General features: G+C 43.1%; 1 protein-coding gene across 5 annotated transcripts in view; it reads right to left on the bottom strand.

The window, feature by feature from the left end:
* Positions 1 to 22,571, bottom strand: part of LOC146859332 (uncharacterized) — a 497,958-nt gene that overhangs the window by 59,375 nt on the left and 416,012 nt on the right. For 4 of the 5 annotated variants that reach the window (XM_085650008.1, XM_085650007.1, XM_085650010.1 and 1 more), the window contains 3 exons: positions 15,471 to 15,531; positions 2,592 to 4,916; positions 1,603 to 1,691 (listed from right to left, as the gene is read on the bottom strand). In XM_085650008.1, the coding sequence (XP_085506134.1) occupies positions 1,603 to 1,691; positions 2,592 to 4,916; positions 15,471 to 15,531 (2,475 nt within the window). Of the gene's footprint in view, positions 1 to 1,602; positions 1,692 to 2,591; positions 4,917 to 9,646; positions 9,815 to 15,470; positions 15,532 to 22,571 lie in introns of those variants that run through there. The other variant, XM_085650011.1, reaches the window with a different exon arrangement.

Here is a 22,571-nt window from a genome sequence, read left to right as displayed (position 1 = left end):
AACAGCAATGTGCACATGTGTGTTTCTCCCAATTTAGCCATTCTCAGTGGGTCGTAAATAGACCTACCTCATTAATAGTCATGAGGTGGGTCTAGGTTTGTGACCCATTGGGAATTGCAAAAATCACCATGTCTGTGATCGCTTTTTAATAAAGCAATGTTTTGTTTTTAAATGCAGCCCGTATTCCTTAAAGGGACCACTGCCTGCTCTTAAAAAACGTCTTTACAGATGTTCACAATGGGAAGGGGTCCATTAGGGACCCCTTGTTGTTTGCTAATGGGTTACCATCTACTTGAAGTACGGGGTAAAATGCCAATGTTTTGTGACCGCATTTTAGTTACATTCACATATACCATTGCGAGTCGCTAAAAGGAAGGGACGCCATTTATACGCCCCTTCCTAAAACCCAATCGCAAACCCATTTTGTGATTCGGATTTGCTCTTTCCCAGTCGCAAATGGCCTGATTCTGTGAATCGGACTGTTTCCGTCCAAAACAAAGCATCGTATATCTGGCCCAGGGTTCTTGTTTTAAGCTTTTGCAATTTTTACGGTTTCTATGTATTTTAAAAAGACTGCTATTCTTATCTAATAGTTTGAGAATAACATTTAGGGAGTACTTGTTTAGTTAAAATGGTGATCAGTTGTAGACCAATTTGCAAGGCAATAAGAAATTGATGGTCTCACTCAGTTCATCTTTATACTGCTACTAGATTATTAGGGTTATCCAAATTGTAATTGGAGTCCCCCAAACTCTCAACAGATGCATTTAATTTAGTCATGCCTAAATTATGGTAATTTAGCGCTGACTTTGCTGAGCCTTTTACCCTCAAATTTTGTGGAGGGGTGATAAAACCCCTAACAAAACATTTAGAAAATGGTCAAACTGTGTGATCAGATATACTGATTTAGTTGTGCATAATTCATTATCATTCAAATCACATTTATTTGAAAGGTTTTATAAAGCGCGAACATGACCTGTCAGGGTATCAGAGCAGTTGCATCAAGCGAAAGCCCGATTTGTGAGTAGAAGAAACATCTATTAAACTAATAATAAAAAAATACCAGACTTTCTCTAAATTTTGACTAATTACTATTTGATAGATTGTCTAAATGTAAATTTAGATCTGTACCTTTATATAAGTTAAAGTGCTCAATGGTGAACTCTGGCCAGTCAATGCCTTGCTGGGGACACCAGAGGGAAGTTTATAGCAAATAAATAAGTGGCAGATGCTTTACTAAGATCATTTCCCACACCTCTCGTAGCTCCAAATCAGGGATATGTAATAACCGCTTTCACACATTTCAGCGTTGGTCTGATATTCAATGTCAGTCCCACCCCATCCCCTGTTAATCCATCTAACATGGCATAATTAACTGGTACACTAAGGTAATAAAGCTTTCATTATCATTGTACAGTCATCTTTTAACCATGTTCCCATACTTCAACTGTGACCCTAAGAAGCCTGGGGTCTAATCTTTGTAGCTCCACTTGACCAAATTGTGAGCCTGAGGTCCATTATTTGGCAGATATTGGGAACATATTGTATTAGGCTTAATGAGCCAGATATAAACATTACATTTTAATGTTGCTTGTATTTTACCTCAAAACTTGTTCGGCCAGGTTTTTCACTTCATTTTCTTCAGCACTCAGCCTGTGGTCAAACTCTCTGGTCACGTTTTCTGGATGTTCCTTCAGATTTACACATGATGAAATAAAAATAAAACATGTAAGTGCTCTGTCAGAAAGTAAATTCTGGCTGCTTAATTTCATTATTTATCAATTACGTGTTTTCAGTCTAATCTTTGACATACGTCAATTTTCCAGCACTTCGCCTGTGTAATGTTTCAGACAGGTGTTCACGAGTGTTGACAGGTGTTGACTGTATGAATCCTCTACTCACTCTATAAAGCTCACTCAATAAAAGCTTTAATCCGAGACACAATTTTGCTGTCTAAAAGCAGATTATTGGTACTCATTGGACTATTATGTCTGTAACCTGAAGCACAGTGTGGCTGTTGTAAAAGAATAACTGTAGGATGTGAGATCTATGCAGTTTCAGCATTTAAGTAATGTTATTTAAGGAATTCACATTTTTCCACCCCTCTACACTTCACACAGATATCTAAAGCAAACACAAACTCAATAAACTACATCTTCCAAGATCAATTATTCTGGAAATCAATGCAAATCTCAATGATTCATCAGAGCAATATGTGACTTGACTAGAGATCTCTTTGTTCCATGCCCATTTGAAAGCGCCATGCGGAAAAATACTGACTGCAAGAACTGATTCTGTGAATTGTCTAACATACGTGAGAAGATTAAATACTCTCATTTGTTCTTCTGATGCAAAGTTATCACCAAGCATAGGTTAGAATCACACATGTCACAGACATGCCACTTGCCTGTCTAGTGTACTTTTGTTTCTAAGGCTCAGGATGTGTCTTTTGAAGCTTCAATTCCATACCAAGCTCTTTCTGGGACCCACTAGTGTACACACTGTCCTTTACATTATCTTCAGGGCAGTATATTTTCCACAACAATGGGCAACAGAAATCTGTAAGTGTAAATATTATCATTAAGTCTTACCTTTTCTTTATGTCTTGGTCCATTCTTTGTTACCAGCACCAGATCACTCTCCTCCATGTTTAGGGATCCAGCAACGTATGGCTTTGGACTTCCCATTGCTTTTAACCTTTCATGTAGTGTTTTATTCACATTTTGTAGCCCTTTCATAGCTAGAAGCTTCTCTCTCAATTTTCCATTTTCTTTCTGCAAGCTCATAAGCTCGGAAGCCTTATCAGTATCAACTTTCTGGCCTCTCTCTCTCTGCTGATCCAGTTCTGAGGCCATTGCTTTAAACTTCTCCTTTAAGACAGAATTTTCAGACACCGCAGAAGACATCTGCTGACGGACATGCTCCAGCTCATCCCTGGATTGTTTAAGGAGGTCTGTTGCTTGCAATTTCTCCAATTCTAACTTCTTAATTTGGTACTTAAATCGCACCACTTCTTCATTCTGAGTCAATATGTTTTCCTTTGAGTCTTTCCTTTGTTGTTCCAAAGCATCTAACTCGGTCTGTAGGTTTGTCAATTTTTCACCAAGCTTTTCTTTCTCATGGTTTGCACTGGATTGTAACTCTTCAACTTTCATTTTTAGCTGTATTGCCACTGTGGTCTGTTCTTCAAGGAGAGCTCTGGTGGACTGGAGCTGTTGATCCAGTAAATCCTTTTCCTCCGAGATACTTTGCAGTGTAGTCTTGAGTAATTCATTGGCCTTTACTGCCTCTTCTTCTTTCTTGAGCATCTGTTCTTCCAAAGAAGCAAACCTGCTCTTCAGCTCCTTCAGTGCATCCTCCAGTTTACTAACACTTTCCGCTTCTTGAACTTGCATCTTGGCCTTCTCTTCAACCAATACTGCAAGTTCTTCTTTAAGTTTTACCAGCTGTGTGTCTGTAGCTGATTTCTCTGATAGGGTCTGCTTAAGATGGGTTGATGTGTCTTCCAGTGAACTTTGTAAAAGTGTGAGGTCCTTCTCCTTGCACCTTAATGTATTTTCCTTAATATCCAAATTATTTTTTAGGGAAGCAATTTCTTCTTGATAGGAAATAAGTTGAGTACTCAGATCTTTAATATCAAGTCTAGCTGAGCACAGGTCTTGCTTATGGCATAATAAGGTCTCTGAGAGGGATTTTATCTCTTCCTCAAGTTCTGCCTTCTCCATCGAACAGAGCTCCAGTTTCTTTTCTAACTTCTCCCGTTGAGTTTGAAGATTCCTGATTTCTTCTGGAAGGCATCTCTGTTCTTCTGCAAGATTTGACTCCTGGTCATCCTTTCTGTCAATATTTGTTGTCTGCATCTCAGAATCTGGTGAATGGGTTAACTTGGTCTGAAGAGACGTCAGTAACTCATCCTGTGCCTCCACCGTTTGCTGGCTTTTGTTGAGCTTCTCTTGGAGGGCAATGCATTGTGACTGCAGCTGCTGGTATCTGAACTCTTGTGTCTCGCTGTCTAACACGTTCTTCCTCTTCTCAGACTCCAGGACCTTGCACTTTTCAGCCAGATGCTCTAGTGACTTTGCTAGAGCCACCATCTCCCTCGTGGACTGATGATGTTCACTGATGATTTCATTCATCTCATGCTCCTTAGACTCCAAGGCTGCCTTGACCTGGTTGAGCTCATCCATGATCTCCCGCTTGGACTTCTCTAGCTGCTCTTTCATTTCCTCGTGCCTCTTGGCTAGGTTTGCAAGCTCCTCCTCATGGGCCTCTGCGAAGGCAGCTTTCAGTTCAGCCTCGGCTTCAGTTCGCTGCTTGCTCTCGCTCTCCTTCGCAGACAGCTTTTGCCTCAGGTCATTGACCAGAACATCAAGCTCCTCAAGGGTTTCGCTCAGAAAGCTTTTGCTGTCTTGGAGCTCTTGCACATGCCTTGCTTGCTCCCCCAATTGCTCTTGATGTTTCTTCTGGTCTCTTTCCAGCTCCTCCCAAAGCCTTTGCCTCTCGTCTTCCTTCGCCTTCTGTGCAGCGGCCATCTCCTGCAGTGCTGTCAAATGACCTTTCTGTTCCTTCTCCAGCTTCTCAATTTGGCCTTGAAGCTCTGAGTTAAACCTCTGTAGGTCAACTTCACGTTGTCCACTGGCTACTAAATCATCCAGCAGGCTACTAACATATTGGAAATTACCACTGGTTCCCAGACGCATTTTCTGATGCATTACATGAGATGAGGCAGAGAGCTCAGAGGAGGATGGTTTTTCTGAATTTTCTTTGTGTTCTTTTTTCATAGGCTCAGATACTCCATCAGAGGAACTTAAATTGTCTAATGTCCTATCACCATTAAACATAGAGGTTGACACTTTCCGTGGCTGTGTTCTTTGAGTTTCTTGGCCTTTCTCAATCCCATTTTCTGCATCTTTAGTCTAAAAGGGATCAGATGGTGAGAGAATGAAACACCAATTAGGTTGGAGGCAAAACAAGCTTTAGTAACTTAGTTCACTCTGGAATCTTTAAGACAAACTTTGCTGAAGCAGATTCTTTAATTTCAAAATGTCAAGAATGAAATCCAATTAAACAGAAATGACTGAATTATAGACTACCATAATTTATACTTCCACACAAATAAATTAATTTTATATATATGTGGTTGACGTCAGTTAGAGGAAGTTAACATATTCAGAATAAGTATTACATATAAATGGAAACACAGGGGTTGATTGACAAAGAATAATGTTTCCGTCCTAAACAGCACTTGCACCCTCAAACAGTGTATGTGGAGTAAATACACAAAAGCTTTGAACAGCATTGTGCCCGAAATGTGTAGACTGTAGAAGCATAAAATGTGCATAGAAATATTTGTGATAATGGTAACATAACAGATCACACCCAAATGCATGACTAGCACATGCCTAGGTCCTCTTGTGCATAAGCAGGATTCCACTGGATTTACCCATAGGACTTACAAGAGAAGGATTTGTGAACTTTCCTTAAAGTAAAGTATATTTTTGTTATTTGCATTGCATTGAAATATCTTTAAGGGTTGCCAGTGGACAAAATGTATAACTACCTTGCTCACCCTAATATTTCCAGCAGCAGGACTGCCTGCCCAACAGAGACAGGGTATAGTGGTAGAACGCAAAATCACAGGGTGCCGCTGCAGAATGGGATGAAGGGCCCCTGAGTTGCCATATATCACAGATATTCATTGGCTTTCGGCCAAGTGTCTCCGCTCCCCTAAAAGGTGACCCCCTCCTGCACCACATGGGAAGGAAGGGCCTGCATAATGCACCTGGTAGCATATTGTGTCATACAAACAACTGTTCTTCTGTGCTATTCCCTAATAACAAGAGTCCCACTCTTAGGCTTCTCATCTCGAGAAATGACATGGAGTGTGGTTTAACATAAAAAGTGCAACACAACGACAGATTGAATGCATGGTCTTGTCTCAGCCACTGGTATTATCTCAGGCCTCATTGCAGGCTATCGTTTTCACCCATCATGCCCCACTAGAGCAGGCAGAGTTATGCAAATCAGAACTGTGCTTCGGTGTCCTCAACAGGGTGCAGTTGAGTCCTACTGCACAGGGACGATGGGACCCACGTCCGGGCACTTTTTTGTTTCCCTCAGTGCAATGCTACAAGTATGATGGGTCTGCTTCATGTTGGTCCCATGCTCACTGTGCCACTGGAACCAAGCTACACTCTCCAGAAGAGGCCCAAAAAGGCTGAAAACGGGCTGGTGTTGCTTGTGCGCCAGTTAAAAAGGGACCTGACCTGGCAGGTCGGGCTGGACTGGAGCGGGAGCAATAATGATTTGCATACGGCTGGTTCCTATTTGTGGTCATATGGCAGGCCACAAACAATGGCTGGTATGCTCTGCTGAATAATTACCAGTGGCTGAGATTAATTTATACACTACACCAATAATTTTTGTTTTCCTCACATAAAAAAAAACCCATAACTGCTGGCAACTGACCCTGAGCAGCAGCAGAAAAGTTGCAAAGCACGTGCAGTTTAAAAAAATAAGAAAAGGTGCTTGGTCTGCGACTTCGATCCACACTTCTGGCTTATTTACGAGCCTACCGCGTCGCCGGGACATCTCTTTTTGTGACGCAGATTCCTAAATCATGTCTATGAGGCCACGCACAGCCACTATGCATGGGTTTGGATGGCCTCATTGATATGGAGTAAGTCCAGGCAGAGCAAACCGCTGCATTCCCTTACTCTGCTCTCAGGAGGCGTTCCATGGGTGTTGCAGTGGGTTTTCCGGCAGAACACACATAGATTTTAATGCTGTCCCAGATTTTACAAAATCATGTAACCTGGGGAAGTGCCAATGGTGCAATGAGGAGAAATATCTTAATTTCTCCTCGTTTTTTCTCTTTTTAGCACACATAGAGAGGAAAATGTCTCTTAGGATTGTTTCTGTGCCGGAAGGTGCCCCTTCCTACAAAAAAACAATCCTGCCGGCAATGGAGGCACCGTTACACCATGGTTCAAGGATGCCGACGATGACGCTAGGCTGCCGAAATGCCGCCAGCCAGGGAAAGAGGACAGGAGTGCACTGTCTTACTTAAATGCGGCACATTCCTGGCCTTTCACTTTGGAGTAGGGCAGTGCAGAAAGTTTCTTTGCTGCGCTGCCCTATTGCAAAATCCCTTAAGTATGGGCCCTAATTGCTAGGAGTAGCAATTGTTACGACCGGCACGTTGAGGGTTCATGTTAGCGGGCACAGCACTTCTGGGGAGCTCTCACTTTACTCAACGGCACATGGGTATTGAGCAAGAGATGATGACTGATTCAGCTCTCTTGTCATTTCAACCGCTGACATGCATGTTGCACATATGCAGCCCCAAAGTCCTCATTCATTTGATCCCCCAACACTTAACCAAATCCTGCCTGAAAGCTGCACCAGGCTGCCACACCCTTGGGGTGACCCCACACTCCTACCTGTCTTGACCAAGCACCACTCTGCGCCTCTGCCCCCACACTATCCCTCGCCTGCACGCACACGCAACTGTCCGTTCCCACTTGGCGCTGAAGGTTTGCGATGGGCCCCGGCAGTCTCTGAGTGTTAGCAATTCGAGGTGCGTTTTGGCCGCCTCTTTCCGATTTGCACGCACTTTGTGCTACATAAAAACTGCACAAAAAGGTAAAATCAAAGCCTTGACATAAAGAAGACAAATAGATGCCTGCGCACTGGCTGATTTGTACTAAGTGAAACCAGAAAACCTGGGTAAATCGCGGCTTCCCCGCTTTAATTGAATGATTTTAGGCAATTATTTTATTCCCTTTTTCGATATTCTTTAAAATTAAATGATTTATCAATGTGAATGCAGAATAACAAGTGCACAAAAAGCTATTGGGATTGATTTACTAGACTATAATGTTGCTCTATAATAATCTGGGCTTTACACTACAACTGTCTTGCCTCCTAGTTCACTGATGGTTCATGTTAAAAACCATCACTTTACATAGGTTCTTCTCAGTGCAGCCGCCGCGGGCGCCCTACTTTTGGCTGTCGGCAGGTCCCGGAGGGGGCCGCACTGTCAGCCTCGTGGAAAGCTGACTGCCGACGAGCAGCCCTCAAACTGCCCTCAAGCATGCCGTGGCCGGCACACTGCACAGTTTGTCTTTCTGTTAACAGCTTACTGATAGGATAGCTGAGGGGGGCTAAAGACCACGCCCTTTGTCATAGCGCCCACAGTTTTCAGGTTCGAAATATGGGACGCTAGGTCGCGCATTATTATTAATAGTACCTGCAGTCACCTTTTATGGAGGAGAAGCACTTGAGATTATTAAAGGCACCAAAATTAAGACCAGGGAAAATCTGGTCTTAAACAGGTTTAACAAGGAGAAAAGTGTTTTTCTATGCGTGATGCAACACACATAGAACCAGCAAAAGGCCATTAATTGTTCATGTGCAGGAAGGTGACTCTTCCTACACATACATAATCTTTAAAAAAAAAAAACATTTTGTAACTTCTATGTGTGCTGCTTTACCCAGCACACATAGAAGTGACAAAATGCCATTTAAAGATTGTTTATGTGCAGGAAGGTGATTAGGCCTGTGCTAAAATTTCGTTCCGTTCGCGGAAATTGCGATAATTTGACATTTTCGCATTCTGCGGAAAGCGCGAAAATGTCAAAATTTCCGCATTCCGCAGCTTGGCGATAATTTGTTTCTTGCTTGCGCTGTAAAATAATACATTTTCGCGCGTGCGCAATCGCCTTACCTGAATCCCTGCGTTCGCCGACAAGTTTTCTTGATCCGGTCACGTTCTCCATGAGATGTTGTATTGTTTTTAGCCATTTGCGCTGTCTCGCGACAGTTCGCGCCCGCAGTGACGTCATGCGTCGCGCGATCATGTCTTTCTTCTCGCGATCATGCACCGCGAGACAACTGAAAACAAGATGGCCGCGCCCGCGAGCAACCACATGGGTAAGTTGGCGAGCCGCAACCATGCAGAAAATCTCGCGAACATGCGGGAAAAAAACTTCCGCATCTTCGCGATATTTCCGCGTGTTTGCGATAATTTTTTACATTTTCGCGATAATTTACGAAAGTGGATTTCGCAAATTCCGCCCACCCCTAAAGGTGACCTTCCTGCACAAAAACAATCTTCCCCTTCACGCAGAAACTGTGGTACAAGGGTGCCTGCTTTGGCGCTTAGGCTGCTAAATTTAGTGCCAGTGCAGGGAGAAACGCATGGCTGCACCATATTGTTGTAAATATGCGTTTCTGAAGTGGGGGAGCATGGCGTTAAGCCAAGGAGGCTAACACCACACTCCACCACTTCTCTAGTAAATATGCCCCAGAGAGTGTTTTTTTAATAGCAATCGATTGGAAAAATCGGTGTTGTGTTCCCCTTCAAAAATAATGAAGGTGATTAATTTCCAGGGACTTATCACTGAACGCACACCCATGCCCATACCTTTCTAAAAGTATCTCGCTTCAAAAGATTATCTTTTAGTTTTTTTGTGGTTTTATATAGCGCAAACTCCAGCCAATAGTATTTGATCATTTTACAGTACCCATTGCACTCATTCATTTTTGGGTTTTTTTAGACACAGAGTGATCACATGATCTGCCTAGAATTGTTACTTACTTAGGCTGGGCCCCGGCAGATGCTAAGTATTTTTTTACTTCTTACCTCACACGATTCGTGCTGTAGGACATCGTCTGGAGTGGAGGGAAGCTCCTTCATCTTGGCAATGCCGACGTTAAAGTTCGACACGTGCCCCACCTTCGCTCCACGTCACAAGTCTGCTGGCACACAATGAAACTCCGGAGCTCACCGGCACCCTTCATTCGAGTCTGCGCAGTGTATCTTCAAAGGTGCTGATGACAGACTGCGCACACCTGACTTCTTGGCTTCCTGCCTAACTGCAGTGTCTACCACTCTTCCTCATCTTGCCACAAGGGTGGACCCACCCCCCTGTGACGAGTAGGAAAAGGGTGGGCTGGCCATGCTCTCCACTCCCTGATTGACACGAAGCCGCAGCGCTGCAGGGCTACAGTATAATACGCCCAGGCTTAATTTTAATCCCATGTCATGAGGGGTGGAGACTGGCCCTCAAGGTTATGTCTTTGCCCAGCTGATGACCTCACAGGCCTCAGGGCTGAAGACTGTCAGCACATTTAGTGAATGCGGGCGTCACCGACTCCCTGCAAGAACAAGCAGGGTGAGTGGCCCTTTGCAGCAGGCTGCAGCCCCGTCCCCAACCAGGCAGAAAAAGTGGGTGCATGGGTTTTTTCTGAAAAAGGAGCGGTTTACTATTAAAATGTTCCTTCATTTTGACATGCCCTGGGGCTGAATATAAAGGGGCAGAGCCCTGATGCCCTCGACAAGAAACCACCGCTGTGTGTGTTACATATTATTCAAAACCATTACCCTAACAACACAGCTAAAGTGCTTCAAAAGCCAGCCTTAAAGTATCTAATCTACTAAATTAATAGAATGTGTTACTGACTTCATACATGTGTGTTTTTACTAATTTGAAATAAACTTTATTTTTAGTCAAGGCCCCAAATCATATTGCAATCAGAATCTTGTAAATGTGTTTTTATTTAAGATACTTTAACACTGACATTGACAGGGCGAACGGTTCAGAAGCAAGTAATGAGGTGGGCTGCAACATTTGAACTGTGACCCTGGCACTTTACTAGAGAGTGCAGCTCTCGCCAAGCCCTGGCAAAGCCAACCGGCCTGGATTTCCTGCAGTGCATGGACATGCATTATTTTAAACACTAAAAGCAGGTATCCATGCACAGAGCAAATAATTACAGTCATATGTACACACATCGCTAACTGCTCACATACACACAGACCACAGAAACCGGGCATACAGCTGCCTATGCACAAACAGGCACACAGAAATGTTTGTGCTGGCTGTGTAGTGCATGCATGCACATTGTCTGTGAGCCTGTAAGTCAGGTTGTATTATTTGCTTTACTACAGGGGCAGGGAGGGAAAGGGGATTTGGGGAATTGAATTGATGCAGGAAGGAGATAATATTTAATAATGACAGCAGGGCATGATCTTAGGGGGTGCTTAGAGCACATGGTTAGGATGAGAGAGTGATACGAAATAGGTTTTTAACAACAAACAGGTAAGGCTTACTGTAGACTAGACCCAGAAACAGGGTACTCTTCTAGGTATATTAATGTTCTTTGATATGGCTCTAGTCGATCTGCAAGTTCTCGGTCCCGGTCATCATCCATCAGAATCTTCTGCAGCCCCCAACACACCTATTAGGACTTTAATTCTCTCACCACGCCCCTAAGCAATTACTCATTGTTAGAAATTGGGTTGCGGAATAAGATCCACCTGTGGTTATCTGGTTACTCTGAACCGGGATAAAGTCATAAGTTCAAGCCGACATGGATAGAGTGGGGGCTAACTATAAGGACCCAGTCAAACCCAGTCAGAACCCCTGAACAATGTACCTTTTAATCTGGGTTGCAGAGCATTGCACAGATCCGAGTCGAAGATGCATCGCGCACCCGAAGCGATACATCGGTACTGAGATGCGGTGAGACTGTGGTGCGAGGTATGTCACTGCTGTCAAGGATCCCCTCTACGAGGGTTTGAGATTCAAAGTCCGGGGACAAGAATGCAGTGCTCCGTCGGGCCGAAGCACCGAGTCTGAGTAGCTGCGAGGCTGCGATGCGGAGTCAGGCATCATTGTCAAGTCTGCTGTCAATGAGAGATGTGAGGGTCTGCACCAAAGATGCATCACGCAGTCAGGATGATGTGCTGTCAGGATGATGTGCTCGTTCTGAGTACTGAGGCAGCAATGCAGGTCTTGGTGACGGTTCGGAGCAGTGGCAACAATGCGTTGGCTCTGCTCGGGGATGGACCGTGCAGCTGAGGAGATGTGTCAGTTCTGCTGGATCCAGAGAGGCTTGTAAGCACATTAGGCCCACATCCAAGGGTCCAGGACTGGGGTGGCACAATTTGTTAGGGTAGATTCACAGGTGGCAGGGTCTAGGAGTAGGTGCAAAGATGATGGAAGCCTACTTTGTGCCTGAGGCTTCAGAGCAGAAGGCCAGTCTCTGGGTTCTGGGTTCAAGAGATGCAGGTCCTGTCCTTCCCACCCAGGCAGAGGGTAGCACAGCAGGGTAGCAGTTCCTTCAGAGCAGCAGTCCAGCAAAATGGCAGTCCATCAAAAGCAGCACAGCAGTCCTTCCTCCTGCCAGAACATCTACAGGTCCAGAAGTAAACAGAAGTGGTGGTGTCTGGGTTCCTTCTTTTATATAAAATTGTAGCTCTAAAGTGGGAAGAAGCTTTTAGAGGCTTGCCTTTGAAGTGCACAGATGTCCTATGCTCCGGTTTCCAGACTAAGTACAGGGGGTATGCAGCCTTCTGTGTGGAGACAGACGCAGCCTATTCAAGCATAAGTGGGGCTGGGTTCTGTTCCTCCCTCCCACCTGTCAGTGATGGCCTTTTCAGTCACAGCTAAGCTCTCCATTGTGTGTGTGTCTAGGAGGAATACACAAAGCTCAGTTGTCACCCACACCCAGTCATGTGACGCAGAGACTGAGTGCAGGCACCAAATGGCTTAGGCAAGTAAATGTAAACCCCTTTTAAGTGGCATTTTCAGATTTGTAACTCAAAATCCAACTTCACCATAAATTAGGATTTTAAATCATGAACTAGTTATATCTTCCCATTTGGAAATTACACTTAAAAATGTAATAATGTAATCCCAATATTATCCTATGGGAGGGATAGGGCTTGCAGTAGTGAAAAACTAATTTGAGTTTTACACTACTGGTACATGTCAAACTTAAAAGTACATGTCCACATTTTAAATATATTGCACTCTGCCCTCTGGACTGTCCAGGGCCTACTTGGGAGGGGGGTTTATATGTATTCAAAAGAAAGGTTTGGGCCTGACAAAGGGTTTATTTTGCAAGGTCAAAATGGCAGCTCAAAACTGTAGACACAAGCTCTGCAATAGCAGGCCTGAGACATGTTTAAAGGGTTACTAAGGGCTACTTAAGTGGGTGGCACAATCAGTGCTGCAGGCCCTCTAGAAGCATTTAATTTACAGGCTCCGGGCACAGGTACTGCCACTTTACTAGGGACTTACAAGTAAATTCAATATGCCAATTGGTATAAACCAAAAGCACCATGTTTAAAGGCGACAACACAAGCACTTAAGCACTGGCTAGCAGGGGTAAAGTGTGCAGAGTCAGCAGGCCAGCAAAAATGAAGTCAGCAAACATAGGAGGCCTGAAGGCAAAATGTTAGGGAGAAACCAGGCCAAGGATGCCAGGCCTGACAATAGCCTATAATTTGCCCCAGGATATAAAAACTCTTGTCAACTTGTTGTGCTTTATAAGGCCTTGAAGATCAGACTGTTCACTACCTGTTACTCAAATACTTAACACTTTAATCTCATTGGAGGTGAATCGAACAATTTGAGGCTCCGATGCCCTCAATTAAATAAATTGTCAATTCAAGCTATACGTCGGATGAGGACTATTTGTGTTACAACCCCTGAAAAGGCTTCTAATGCATACAATGAGATACAAGTTCCCTGGCCTGGCGACAGACTTCAAGCTGCAGTTTCACCCATCAGTAAGAATTTCCGTTTCAAGGATACAGCTGAAGATCATGGCTAAGCGAGCCCAGAGCACACTGGCCTCATGGTGCTGAGACAGTCACACAAGGGGTGGGTGATGGCCTGTAAAACATCTCAGGGGCTTATTTACAAGCCCATTGCATTGCCGGTGCATCACTTTTATTGTTTGAATTTGTGTTAAGAATACATCACAATTGAACAACCCCAGGACGACGGGGCCACTCAGTGCTATGGGGGCCGGACCCTAACAGGGGCCGCTACTCAGTGATGGTAATATTAACAGGGGAAGTAGCTGGAGAAGTGGTATGAAAGGGGAAATATGCAGTAACCTGCATCACCTGGAGGCTTATAGGATAAATGGTGCATTTATTTCACTTTTACAACATTCAAAAAAACACATTCAAAACAAATAAATGTAATTCTAGAATAATGTTAATAATGAGTATAAAATCTAATGTTAACTTATAATAAAAACCCATTTATTATAAAAATAAATATATTAAATAATAAAACACAATACAATCATTTATATTTATTAATATTTGTTAAAACAGTTGATTCATATTTTATAATGATTAAACCAATACAAATTGATTATGTAAATATGTAACAAAAACTCATATTGTTAAACACTAAAGTACATAAGAATTAAATATTTAAAAAGTAAACAAATAAAATAATTAAAGGAAATGACATATTTCTAAGAATATATAGATTTGAATAAAACACACTTAAAATATCTTAGAAAAAAGACAAAACCAGAATGAAGTAAAAATAATAACTAACCTCCAATCCAAAAAGTTAACACATTAAACAAATAAAAAGAATTCAAACACACTCCTCTGACTATAATCCAATAAACATAGTGGAAAACACAAACTGTGGGAAGGAGGTCAGATTTACTATTCTAACTCCAATCTATCAAATGTTTCGGGGGGTATAGGGGTTTGTCAGATATACTATTCCAACGTCAGTCTAAGAAATATTGGGGTTAGTGTATATTTGGGGGGGGGGTGCAGATTTATTATTCTAATGTTAGTCTAACAAAAGTTAAGCAAAATGCATCCATTGTTCATTTTTTTACTCTTTGCTCTGGACCTTGCACCATCCATTGGTCACTCTTGTAAATCAAGGCTGGATTTGTTACTTTCTACTTTACATTTTTAATTCTACCAGCCTCTACATTGTTTATTTCGCTATCTATATATTAGCATATTTTAAGCATATTTTAAGTGCATGCTTGAGTAAGTTTGACCTTATTTCAGAAGCAAGAAGAAAGTTGCCTTGGCCACCAGTTCAGCAGAGAATTAAATTTAAAGTTCTAGGTTTAGTCTACCAAGCACCTCATGGGACAGGAGTCTCTGTAATTAAAGCTCAGGCCAATAAATATGTCCCCAATCACTCCCTGAACTTGACAGTGAGGCAAGGGCTTCTTTGTCCCACACTCTCAGCTGTGGAAGAGACTCCTCAACTCACTTAGGATCACCACAGATTATCTGTTCGTTTGGAAAAGGCTAAAAATGTTTCTGTTAATCTGAGTTTTAAATTGTTCTTTCTATCTGCTCTTGCCTTCTCATCATGTCCTCCATCTCTTGTTCTACCCTTCTTCCTCTTAAGCGCCAAGATACCGTCATAGTGGAAGCTGCGCTTCTAAATACTTGCTTCATTGACCTAAAATATTTCTCTGCCGTTTTTAGGTTCTGCTGTGTTTTGAATTTTTTTTGGGTACCTGAGACAGAATTTCTGCATAACGCCCTATACAAATTAACCATCCCATGCATTCTTTCGGTTGGCGGCATGTTGCCTTATCGTGCATCACAGGTTGAACACAGGTATCCAACGTCTTGTCATACACCTGCTCATATTTTGCTGTACTCTTCTTACCTGTGATGCTGGCGCTTTTTCTTTGTTTATAGTTGTCTCGGTCAACGGTTCGCGAAAACGCCTGAAATAATGAAAGTTGTGAACAAACATGAATATGTGTTGATTTTTGTGTAAATATCGTTTGTTAATTTGATAAAAACAGTAAGCAAGTTGCAGATGGTCCAAGAGACTGACAGGGATTGTAGAAAGCCACTCTGGAGCGGTGGAGGGGCGGGTGTCTGGCACCAGGGAAAGTGAGAAGCTCTTAGGGGTAACATGACTGAAACAGTTTATACAGGTTTAAAAAAACATGATGCATAACTATGAAAAAGAAAGAAAAATAGGAAAAGTGTAAAGACAATTCTTTATGTAATAGTAGCAAAAGGATAACACTGATAACAGGAACATTTTTGTTATTTTTGAATAAAGTAAAATAACACAGGTGGGAAGTGTTAAGAGTTATAGACAGGGGCAGAGTTAGCTTAAGGGTTCACTTAAGTGTCGGTGATGCACTAGCTCAAGGGTCCACTTAAGTGTCAAAAGAATTTTAAAAATATGCGTTAATATGAGGGCTGCGCAAAATAGTTATTTTATTGTTAGGTTTTATTAAAAAAATACATGAGTCGACGTCCAAGTTGAGAAATTCACTTAATGGTAGATTGTGTGCAAATTAAACAGAAAATGCATGCTTTAATAGTCAAGAGTCACACAAGACACCAGCAAGGGGACTTCTATTAAGAGAAAACCACTCCTGCAAGCCATGTTCTGCTTGAGCCTTTCTATCTGGGGGCACAAGAATGCAAAACTTTATGGCTGTGAAAGTCATGCAATTTTGTGAATGCCACATAAAGGAAAATATGCTAACTTTTAGCAAAATTTCCTACAGTTAAAGGAAAGATTAGTGGCACGTTAAGGGAGATTGTGTTTTAGAGCCGTGATTAGCGTAGTGTTAAAGGTGTGTGAAAGGAACATTTTTGCAAAATACACATAATGTAATGAAGTTCTGCAAATTTCATGAAATACTTTTTTCTGGTATCTTGAATATCCTTTACTTGCGAGGATTTAAATTGGCAGCAGACTGGTTTCAGGAGAAAAATGTCTAGTTCTCTATTTTTCACACTGTTAGAAATGGCGGGAATTTCCTACATTTCTCATTGCACAAAATTTGAAAATTCTGTGAGATTACTCCAACATAAAAAAAATGTGTCGTCATCGGGGCTGATTTATAAGCTTTGTGCTGCAGCAAGTCACTGTGCTGCACTGTTTGACAGGGAAAGGACAGGGATGCGCCGTCTTTAATGGAACACTGGGCATTCCGGTCCTTTCCCATGCGTTGGCGTACAATAAACTCCCTACTGCAAACGCAGACACCCTTGGTGCAAAGGGGCCTGCAGTGCATGCAGGATTGCTTTTGTGCAGGAAATCCTGGGAGGCATAGTCCTCTTTCTATGAGTGCTTCAAAATGCAGCAGATATAAAAAGAGGAGGAAACTAGAAGAAACAGAAATATTTCTCCTTGTTACGCCTCCCCTGAGAAGGTGTAAGATTTTGGCACATCCCCAGGTTTACATGTTCTTGTAAATCTGGGGATATGTCAAAATACATGGGAGTTACATGGAACACCCACGCAACGCCCATGGAACGCCTCCCTAGCGCAGAGTAACGCGATGGAGCGATTTGCACTGCGGTGTGTTACTCTAGAATTTGAAGCCACGCAAAGTGGCTTTGCGTGTCTTCAAAAATCTATCTTAAGGTTTGCATTGCTCTTGCACCCCGTTGCGCGTTGCAAGCGCAACACAAACAGCCTCATAAATGGGCCCAAACGTTTATATTGGTCAGAGTTAGCTTGCGTGGAGGGTAAGGGGTATAAAAAAGCCTCAGTGTTGGAGTTCGGGTTCTAGTTATTGTAACTAATGTTTATGACAGATAACATGAATTCTCAATATACAGGATCCAAAGTCAATGAAATAGAAGAAGGACTATGGTGAGGGGTTATTGGGGACTATGGCAGAGGAAGGCACAGAAAGAGTGTATCAGAAGATTATGACGGGGGTCTGTGCATGAAAAGGGACAGGGAAATGGATTATGGTGGACAAAGAGAGGTGCAAGGTGCAGTGTGTGGGGATTATGAGTGAAAAGGGACACTAAAGAGAAGAAGGTGTCAGGTTAGGGCCCTCCAACAGGAGGGTGGATGGCTCAGAGGCGGTTTGATAAAAGAAGAGCCATGAAAGGGGGAGGAGGGAACAGACATGCAGATTACAAACTTGAATAGCGTTGACCGATGGGTAAGTTTCCATTTACATCATAGACGGAGCTATGGGGTTTAGTTTAGTATTAATTCATGTTAAATGCTGCCGATACCCCATACATCACTACAGTAGATGGGTTACTTTCCTTCAATGAGCACTGTGGTTTATATACTGAGCTAAATAGGAGGCACCTATATGTCTAGCACTCGTTTCTATTTGGGATAAGTTTGATAGAGTAAAACAATTATTACGTTTAAAAACCTCAATTTATATTTCCAGTACAATCCAGGAACAGAAAATGAAAACAATTCTCCTTTTCAGAATTAAGCCCCTGACAGAAAAGGCAAAGGGGAGGGATATTAAGGGAGGGTGGCAAGTGTAAGACATGAAAACGTTTATGTGAGGGGGCACATGAAAATAATGGGTGCAGGAGCTTCCCCCCCCAACTCATCACTCATGCCCCCAATAAACAACATTCGCTCTTGTATCATAGACGCTGGATGTCAGGGTGCGGGGTGCTGCAGCACCCCCAAAAATAAACATGCTGTAGTTCAGAAGGTGAATGAGCAATACAGATGTCTTTAAAGTCTGAATTTAATTTGTCACATTTGCTGTATGTTCAAAGATAGAGCTCAAATGTCAGGCTGAGCCTTCTGACAAATTGCTTTTTTTTCGTAAACTGGTATTTACTTTTATTTCCCTCAATCCAAAGTTAGAGGATTTTGTAAGGGATCTGGGTGACAATCTTTGTAGGGGTGAAGAAAAGGCTGCAAGATGTCAGTTTTTTCCTAACACGTCACGTAAAATACCTGTAAATAAATTATACACATATTTCAAAATATATCCAAAATTAGGAAAGTACATCAGAAGCAAAAACCTTTGTAATTCTGAAGTGTGACGGAAACAAACATTTTAATAGGATCCAAACAAATTAAGACACTTTACTTGGTGATGTTCAAATGATAAATATTCACTGAAACCTCAGACATTAGCTATCATTTGGGCGCTTTACAGGTTTATCAATAAGACTCCATGTCTATGCAAATTTAGTGCACTAATGTATGTAAGTACTGTTCCTATAGTAGAAAGAAGAGGAGGGGGTGGACAAATCCAAGGGGATCCTTAGGATTATTTCTTGGTGCCCTCACACATCCAAAAGGATTTCATGCCTCATCATAGGGCATGCTCCTCGTAGGCCTGTGGCTGCAATGTCCTACAGGCCCCGGAAAGGGTCACTTTGTCAGAGATCTCTTTTTGTTAAGCTACAATGAAGTATGCATGTGTAAGGGCATAGAACGTGTGGTGTGTAGTGAGTGTGTGAAATAAGGCGAAGTGAAGCTAAAACTGTCTAAGAAGTACCAGATTAAAGGGGCATATTTACTAGGAAAGTGTCAGAGCGAGGCGGTAAGCCAAGAAGGCTAACGCCGCGCTTCGACAGTTTCCAAATGCAGGGATAAGTCGTATTCACAAGAATTCGGTGCACCCCTGCCTTCCTGCACATAAATAATCAGTAATGGCATTTTGTAACTTCTATGTGTGCTACAGAGTGCAGCACACATAGAAGTTGCAATTTGTCATGGTTTTAAATGATAGTTTATGTGCAAGAAGGTGCACATAAACAATCAATGGTGTTTTGCTGTTTTCCTGTGTGCTGTGCAATGGAGCAGTGGAGGGAAGGTCTCTGGTGCTCTCCGTGCAGGACCACAGGAGTACTATTGTGGCTTTGAGCCTTACTTTGCCAATCAACTTCCAGTGCCTCCTGGAGGTCTCTCCCTGGTCTCCTTGAATTACCATACCCTTAATGTGAATATTGTAATTTTTCAACAGTTTAGCAGCTGTGAGCTACCTTTTGAACTACTGATAAAGCCAAAAGATAAGATCTTTTGCTCTCACATAAGGACAACTCACCTTTCAGTATATTCTATTTGTGTTAATAAAAGCTTGACTTTTGTTTCTATCGCGTGTGTCCACTTGCCTGACTTGCTTTGTGTGTGTTTGTGTGTACACCTCATCACGTTGAGGCGACTTGTCAGCGCCAATAGTAGCATGAGCATGTCTACTATCAGGAGACACGGTAAAATATTGTGGGAAACTTGAGAAGCACCTAACCATGTATGATGACAACTGGTTTGCCTAAAGTCATCCTATATTTCTTGTTTTATTTAGGTTGGGTGATCATTTTATTAAGGTTTTTTCCTATAAGGGAGTACCCAACACTATATATCACTTCCTAGGTGTGGGGTAGGGATCTTTTCTAGGTCCTGAGGAAGCGCTGAGAATCCGGCTGGACCATAATGCGCGAAACAAGTCGACCTGGCCACACCCCATCATTAGGCTCAGACCTACACCAACCAACCAGGCAAGAAATTTGGGAATCATTCTAGAAGAAAAGCTTAACAGGACAACACAGTTCAACACAGTCAGTTTCTCCTGCTTCCACATACTCCACATGCTTTGGAAGATCTTCAAGTGGTTACTACAGAACACCAGACACACTATCATGCAAGCTCTGATCAATAGCAGATTAGACTATGGCAACACACTTTATGCTGGGATCTCCAACCATCTCCTCCACCGACTCCAGACCATCCAGAACATCACAGCAAGACTCATCCTCGACCTCCCATGAAGCACCCACATCGCATCACATCTCAGATAACTTCACTGGTTCACCATACATATATGCTGTCAATTCAAACTCCTCAAGCATGCATACAAGGCACTCTACAACATCGAACCAAAATACCTCAACAACCACCTTCATTTCCATCAACCCACCAGACATCTGTGCTCAGCCTCACTCTCACTCACACACACCTCACGCATCCACAGAAGCAGAAGTGGTGGTTTAGCATTCGACACCTGAAAAAACCTCCCTCTACACATCAGGGACACCTCCTCACTTCTTGAATTCCACAAGAAGCTGAAGGCCTGGCTCTTTGACAAATTCATCAACGCTGATTCTCATCATCCTTGGTCCTGGGCCTACGCACTTATTGTAGTGCATGTATACCCTACTGGGTGATTAGCCATGCTAGACAAAACAACATAACATAACTAGAGGTGGGCTTAGTTTGTGGAGTTGTACTACATGGAATTCTGTGGAGGTTCATAAATACTCAGTGGAATTCCGATCCACCCTACTTACAATGTGGCTGAACTGCACAGGCACCCGCAGCGTATTGGCTCTTACCTGGTAAATGAGCGCTACTTCCCCATCCGAAACGGGACATAACCTGTGGACTCTTCCATCGCAGAGCTTTGTGTGACTGAGGGGGTCCTTGATATATGTGTTTCCACAATAAAGAAACTTTAGGCTGTCCCCTTTTAGCAACCTCCCTCTGTCCCCTGCTCTGCCGGGTGGGATCCTTGGAAATTGCTGGTGCCGGTGGCTGCGCATAGGTTGTGCATGAAAACAGAACTTGGGAAAACCAGGCATGAAGCTTGTCTGGGAGACTGCTCTCAGGAGATTCCCATTGTGCCTGACATAATATGTCATACGGCAACAGCTCACGAGGAGTGTAGTCCGTAGAAGCAGTGTTTGGACTACGGAAAGGAGGGGCTTGCAAGGTTGGGGCCCTCAATGGTGTGCCCCCCATGCGCCACAAGAGCTTCAGGGGCCTGCGTTGCGCCCCTGGCCCGCAGAGGTATGAAGGAGTATGAGCCATTCTGGAAGGACTGAAGGGGTAAGCTTGACTGGTTAATGCAACTACTGTGTAAATCTGTGTTTAACCTGTTGACCTTATTTTCATATGTCAGCAGCGTTCATCCAGCCTTTTTGTCTTCTGAGACTGATAAAACAATAGGAAATAATAGCATTTGTTATCAAGCTCCATGGCACATGTTTTGCGAGCTATACAAGAGATTGATAATATATCACCCCGTCTTGAACAGACATCATCTGTCTGCGGAAGGACAAGACTGTAAACAGCGCCGCTGGCGAGACCGTATGTTATGTGTCCAGCTCGCTCACCATGCCCATTTCCTAAACAGAACCGTTGCCAAGAAACCAGAGGCTGAAGACACCATCTGGCCCAGCCTGTTTGCTGCTATCAGGCCGGAGCAGAGGTATCTCCTCGCATTTCCAGTCATTTACTCCCCGTTACTGCAGATGATGGCCTGCTTTTCAATTTGACCGCCATGTTTTTATTTCTGCACTTAAATTGCGTCACTGGGGGTGATAGTTTGTGGTGCCGGGCGATTGGTTAGGGGTGGACGGTGGGGGCAAACTCCGCTATGCGGCAGAATCGTAGTTTTTGCCAAAGTCTGCACTCCCAGCAAAGTGCAGAGTTGGAAAAACTCTGCACACTCTATTGGCAGACCGAAGTTCACCGCCCATCCCTACACATAACATAACATAACATTACATGACCCTGGGATGTTTTAAAGACCCTTGGGGAACACCGCTGAGGATCTGCCTGGATTTCACTAAACCTCGTTGAGGTCTTCGCAGCAAATTGGACTTTGCAGCTGTTATTGTGGAAATTCATAGGAAATGGATAGAGGTGATGGTTCTAGGGACATTCATAGGAAATGGATGGAAGTACGATTTCTAAAGGACATTCATAGGACATAGATGGTGGTGAGGATTCTAAAGGAAATCACTAATAGGAGCATTATTTATGGTACGTGTTTGCACAAGAGCAATTGCTGAAACATCATAGACAATGCTATCCAATCAGTTTCCCAGGAGATGCTGGAATTTCTTCAGGCTTGCAGGCTGTACAATCCCCAAACAAAAGGACTTGTTGAGAGTCAAATTGATTAAGAGTACTATGGAAATGGCTGTTAGAGCACCACTGTCACAGAGGGTACACGCTTACCCCTTTCAGTGCTATGCAGGTAGGGAGACTAGCATCAGAATTATACCTTCA

Source organism: Triturus cristatus, chromosome 3_2, assembly GCF_964204655.1.
Source record: "Triturus cristatus chromosome 3_2, aTriCri1.1, whole genome shotgun sequence".
In the NCBI taxonomy this organism is placed as follows: Eukaryota; Metazoa; Chordata; class Amphibia; order Caudata; family Salamandridae; genus Triturus; species Triturus cristatus.
Note: the sequence above shows the minus strand (reverse complement) of the source record. Positions and strands in the feature narration are given on the sequence as shown.